Raw genomic sequence first — 6,127 nt, forward strand, 5'->3', positions numbered from 1 at the left:
AATACTTTTCAAATTCTAATTCTCATATGTTATGCAGTAAACTTAATATTTTTAATGTAAACTATCTTACCATGAATGGTGTATGATGTCCTAGAGCAAGTAATCTTAATCCAAGTCCATGTAATATATTCACCATACCAGCCACACCAGCATATTTTCCAAATGCAACCACTCTTTGTCCATTAACGTCTGTTAGTTTTTCATAATCTAATAAGCGTATATTCTTTTCAAGTATAGCATCTAGAAGAGGCATATTACTTTCTTGTGCCTTGATTGTATGAGAAAAAAAGCAGTACGTTTTATTAGATATAAGTTGATCCACAGGAACTTGTTTCACTCCAAAAATAACTGAAGCAGAGCTAATATCCTCTTGTAATAAAGCACCTGCAGCTTGGTAGGATTGTGCAGGATAAGCTCTTCTATTACTAGGTTGTACAATTACTTTTACTCCTGCTCTAATTAATTGACGAACATTTGCAGGTGCTAAGGGTGCTCTTCTTTCCCATACTGACTGATCTTCTCTTCTAATTGCTATTATTTTGCCTTTTAAGGTCTGCAATAAATACTTTTAATTAAAATATCTAATATTTGCATTTTATAATGGTGCTTATTTTTGTTATTACTAGACTGTGGATATTTATGCAGCTAAACTCATTCAAGTATGTAACAAATATACTGACAATATGATAAAATTATGCAGGATGTATTCACATATTATGTACATATTACATGTAATTTACAAAATATCAATAATTTTATTATGTACTCTTATTTATTATAGTTTATATTACAATATATAACAATGGTATTTTTGTAGATTTTCTACTGTGAATTGGTATTGTTTATCTGAGTTTATTTAAAACTCCAATATCATGCCAGAACCACTTTTGGTCCTTTTATGTACCATGCATTAGTACCATGCAAAATTTTTGGATCGTGACCAGAATTTTTCTAAATAAAATGATTAAATTTCTCTTTAATCATTTCTCTTTAATTTTTTCACCAGAAGTACCAGGTATGTTTTTAACGTTTTCAGCAATTTGAGCAATTCTGTCGATGCGAATAAAGTCATTTACCTATTTCTTAATGTTTTCATATTAACTAGAAGAGTCCCAAGGTGGGCTCCAATATATATCAAATCCTGATGTAAGTTTTCTTGTTTGAAAATTTCTTTTGCAACTCTAATTGATGCCACATCTTTCTCATGAAACAACACTATTGCCTATTTTAGAAATAATATCATATTGGGAAATAATTTAGTTCACCAGATGAAATGAAGACTTACAAATGAATATCTCTCTAATAGCCTTTAAATACTTCTCCTCTAACCAGATTCTTCATCTTGCTGTAATTGATTGTGGTGGATGTGGAACATTTTGAATTTTTTTTTTACTTCTACACAATGGAGAGTTTTCAAAAACACTTATTTCACTGTAAATATTAAAGTGTTAATTATAGAAAAGTGTAGTTGTAATTTTCAACTGTCTAACAATCTAACAGTTACATTGTTGCAAATAAATTAATAAGCTAAATTGTGGTAAATAAAACTGACATTAAAAGAAAAATATATAAAATGTACATGAAATATATAACATATTTATTCATCAGTCGTATATGTAAAATATGCAAAACATATATAATATAAAAAATATCCACAGTTTAGTTATTACTATTAATCATAAAAAATACATATTGTACTTATCTATATCTTACATTAATACAACGAACTGAAGACATATGGGTATGTAATGTTAATAACTTCACATTAAATTCACACTTGTATAGTTGCAAAACCCTCATAATTTCCCTATATAATCATATAAAATATCTAAGAGAATTTCCCAAAAATAATGTTCAGTATTCACTAGTTTAGTTAAATTTAGAACAGTGAAGTTAGAAGAAACTATCGTGTATTACAATACATCGTGGTTACTTCTATTTTGAATTAAAGCTACTATATTTCCATGTTGATATTACATAGGTCAAAGAGGTCAATGCAAAACTGAGAATAAATTACGACATCACTGATAAACTCGAAGCGGTGTCTTTATCAGAATGATTCGACTCTCTATAACCATGTGCTGTCATCTTAATTCATTCAGACTGAGAAAGTTTCATGTTTTCAATTAGGGTGATCTTAGTTTTAACTTTTTTTAACATTATAATAAAATAATATAACAGATATAATGTTAATTGTTAATATATTCACTTTTACACATTGTCATTCTTATACATTATTATATATCCATTGGGTACAATTATTATTAAATAATAAATCTTTTTTAATAAATTTACTTTATTACTATACAAAGTATTTTTACATGTTACATAAAATAAATATCGAATGACATGTTAAGGTAATTGTGCTATACTATAAAAATATTATGCAAACATTAATTAGATTGTGTTTTAATAGATAAATACATTTTATTTTTTATTGTCTGCTTGGTTGGATTGATCTTTTTTAATATTTGAGTCATTACATTAACTAACTGTTCAGAAGTAAGACCAGTTTTCTTGGATTTAAACTTTTGCAAAAGTTCCGTCGTTGTCATTGGTTTGCGCATGAGATAACGTCTAACTGCATCTTCTGTGATTCCAGATTCACTGTAAAATAACAAAAAAATCTTAATATTTTTCTATAAAATATCACAAATTGTTGATTAGAGATAATAGCAACAATTTTTGTACGTATATTTGTAGTTTGTAAAAATCATTTAATGTCATCCACTAGCTCCTCTAATGCACATTTTTGCATTGTTAAGCAACTCATTCATAAATAAATATACATAATATTTGCAAAAAATGTGCAAAGAGAGAGAGAGATGTGCAAATGTTTTAAGAGAGATAACATAAATGATCGAAACTATAAAGTAATGAAAAAAGAATATCTGTTAAAGTGCTTTAATTTGTTAATATTTTTCTAATTAAAAGTACAGTATAAAATAAATGTTTATAATTTTAACGATGATTATGTTCAGAAAATATGTTCCGACTTAAAGTTTAACTAATTTTCACTACAATTTTCTCTCTTTTCGTATAATTCACGAGATGTGTTGAATTATACCAGTGGTGGGGTCCCTCGTGTGCATACTTCCCCTTCCAACCGATTTTCTCACATATGTGTAGTAAGTACTTACATTATAGGGAAAATTACACGACGTGAAAGAAGCGGCTATAGCAAGGGCCAAATGTATTGGCTGGTCAAGGCTATTTCTCCTTTGTCGTTTTTTCACATTAAAGAACCGTACCAAAAGAGACCTGTATATGTAGTAGTTTGACAGGTTAACGACATAAGGGTATACTTATTTCGTCTATTTTTTGACAATATACTCTTCCTGTCTTATGTCTTGTGAGGACACGGCAAACTTAGTTTAAAGACAGAATGGAAAGATTCTATAGGGTGACTGTTAACTAATACATGATAAAAGTGGAACCGAAAAGCGACGGAAGAAAAATGACCTTAGCTTGCCACTATATCTAGCACTTACTATAGTTAGTGAAGTAATAATGCAGGCACGAAATGATTTCCGTGCCAAGGGCAGGGACTAGAGTTCACTGGATTAGACAAAGCTCCAGAGGAGGTAGAACTACCATAACTTTAGGCTTCTCAGTGAACCGATGACCCTTAAGGTACGCGAGAATTGATCACCAGAATCTACTCCCTAAAACGCCAAGGATAAACACGCATACTACCTAACCAAAGAGCTAATGGTTTGGAATGCCTCGCGACATGTTTGGTTTAGCTTGATTCAGCTAAGAGAAAGAACGGGAAATTATAACTAACTTTAAATAACCTTTTTGGGTTATAACATTAAGTTTAAATATTATAATGTATATTAATACTATTTATTAAGATTTTCTGGTATAATAAAAATTGAACAGAAATATTTAATCCAAAACGTATTATTATAATAGCATTTCTTTTTTTAATTCATTGCAATGAAATAAAAAGGAAAATCTGTATACAAAGTAAGGTTCATAATAATATATAAAAACATACCTGGCTCCTGGAATATAAGAAGTTACTGGTACTAAATTAAAATTATCCAATTTCAATTTCTTTGCTTGTGATAAATCTGGGGATCCAGATTGCTTTCTTTTTAATGAATCTGATATACCAGCAGGTGTAGGTGTTGCGGATCTTGAACTATGTGCACTATTTGATTTTTTGTTATCTTTTTCTTTTACTGTATCAGATTCCGAACCGGAGTCACTAGAAAACTCGCTAGAAGAATCTTTTCCTGATGTAATTTTCTTTAAATCCTTTTTCTTAGATTGCTTTTTCTTTTTCTTTTTATCTCTTTTTTTATCTGCATCTTTGTTAGTCTTCTCTTTATCCTATAAAATTCGAAAAACCAAATAAATAATATTTCTAGCAAAATAAATATTGTAATTCCGTATCTTTTTATTTCACCTTATCATCCTTTTCTTTATGTTCATCATCTTCATCTTTATCTTCATCGCCATCCTTTTTATCTGCCTGTTCTTCATCATCTTCATCTTCATCAGAAGCAAGTAATTTTCTTAAAGCATCTTCTTCTGCAACCGACTTAATTTCTTTTTGCTGTTCTAATTCTGATTCAGAATCTGAAGAATCAGAAATGTAATCACATTCTCTGCCTTCTTCATCTCCATCATCACTTTCTTCAAATGCCTCATCGTCGGAAGCATTCTTCTTTTTCTTTTTCTGAGTATTAACTGATATAAATATTTAGATTATATATAACATAAACAAAAACTTACTTATCTAAACAAAACATGATAAATAAAGTACAATCAAGCAGTTATCGATTATAATTACCACATGTACTGGTTAAAAATATCATGTATGACATCCACCTTTGCCTTTTTTCTTCTTATTATTATCCTCTTCTTCATCAGAGTTCTTTTTAGTTTCATCATCATTAGAAACTGAATCATCATCACTGTCCATCCACTCATCCATTTCAGATATTTTTAAGTCTTTTTCCTTTTTACTTGGCTTTTTACTCTTTCCACCATCTATCAGTTCTTCATCATCAGCACCTTCCTCATCATTTCTAAGCCTTTTACGCAACATCAATGAAAAATAATTCATTACTTTATTTCTACGACTGAATTCTTGCTCTGCTTCTTCTGCACTTAGTGCTTTGTATCTTTGAATTGGTTGAAAATTATACCTAAATATACAAATTTTAAATATCAAAATAATTAAATTTTAATTTTCAAATAATCAAATTTTTTTACCATTCATGTAATGGAAAAGCTTCTATAGCTCCATCAGCAGCGTGTGTAAAAACATAATATGCAGCATTTTCACTCACACCTCCTTCCCTTATACCTTTGAACTTTTTTCCAGTTTTTCCACCAGATTTTAAAATCCATGGTTGATCTTCTGGTTTATACTTTCTACTTGTAATACCAAACTTTTTCCTCCTAGCTTCTTCTCTTGCATCTCGTCCAAATTCAGATCCAGCTCCAAATTTTGGCATCTCCTCTTCTATACCTTTATATTCCTTTATATTATTTTCACGTTCCATTTTTACTTGTGTCCATTTTGAAAAATCAACATTCAATGTCGCATTGAAACGCATTACATTGTGCTTTTTCTTATTATTTCTAAAACATTACATTGTTTTACCTAAAGAAATTATTTCACTAAATATTTACAATTATTAAAAAATTATTTCATTACATACTTTGGTACTCTGATACTAAATTCCTGAATGGAAGGTGCAATAGACACCTAAAATTATAATTATGTTGCTTTAATAAAATCATTTTCTTTTTATATAAATTTAATATTATTTCATTGCTTCTGGGATATTCTACAATGAATTTATACATATATAATATAGAAAGCAACTGCCTTATGCATTGACTTACTGTAAGTTATTGACAAATATGAAAACTTCACTACATTTCTAAGTAGATATAATGTGAATTGCTTATAAAAAATGCACATTGCATTAAAATATTTTATAGAATGCTATCTTTGGACTTTTAAATTCATTCCTCTGATTTTCATCAAAATGCTTAAGGATAGAAGCTTCCAAAAAGTAAAACTGAAACACTTTAGACTGAAATTATTTTCTTACAGTACTACTAATAAAATTATTTTTTGTTTATAAAATATTTTATTAAT

General features: G+C 28.9%; 2 protein-coding genes across 2 annotated transcripts in view; both read right to left on the bottom strand.

Moving 5' to 3' along the window:
* The window catches only part of LOC108576797 (alpha-aminoadipic semialdehyde synthase, mitochondrial), a gene marked incomplete at its 3' end in the record, with an annotated part of 15,201 nt that extends 13,427 nt beyond the window's left edge, over positions 1-1,774 (bottom strand). Inside the window, exons 1-2 of the mRNA XM_017939857.1 lie at positions 1,714-1,774; positions 71-553 (exon numbers count right to left, since the gene is read on the bottom strand). Coding sequence (XP_017795346.1) covers positions 71-553; positions 1,714-1,737 — 507 coding nt within the window. The remainder of the gene's footprint in view (positions 1-70; positions 554-1,713) is intronic.
* A 598-nt stretch (positions 1,775-2,372) lies between these two features.
* The window catches only part of LOC108576798 (general transcription factor IIF subunit 1), a 4,916-nt gene continuing 1,161 nt past the window's right edge, over positions 2,373-6,127 (bottom strand). Inside the window, exons 2-7 of the mRNA XM_017939858.1 lie at positions 5,682-5,728; positions 5,230-5,601; positions 4,843-5,162; positions 4,418-4,701; positions 4,004-4,341; positions 2,373-2,607 (exon numbers count right to left, since the gene is read on the bottom strand). Coding sequence (XP_017795347.1) covers positions 2,394-2,607; positions 4,004-4,341; positions 4,418-4,701; positions 4,843-5,162; positions 5,230-5,601; positions 5,682-5,728 — 1,575 coding nt within the window. The 3' untranslated portion in view covers positions 2,373-2,393. The remainder of the gene's footprint in view (positions 2,608-4,003; positions 4,342-4,417; positions 4,702-4,842; positions 5,163-5,229; positions 5,602-5,681; positions 5,729-6,127) is intronic.

The sequence above is a fragment of the Habropoda laboriosa genome, unplaced genomic scaffold (assembly GCF_001263275.1).
Source record: "Habropoda laboriosa isolate 0110345459 unplaced genomic scaffold, ASM126327v1 scaffold520, whole genome shotgun sequence".
NCBI classification, from domain to species: Eukaryota; Metazoa; Arthropoda; class Insecta; order Hymenoptera; family Apidae; genus Habropoda; species Habropoda laboriosa.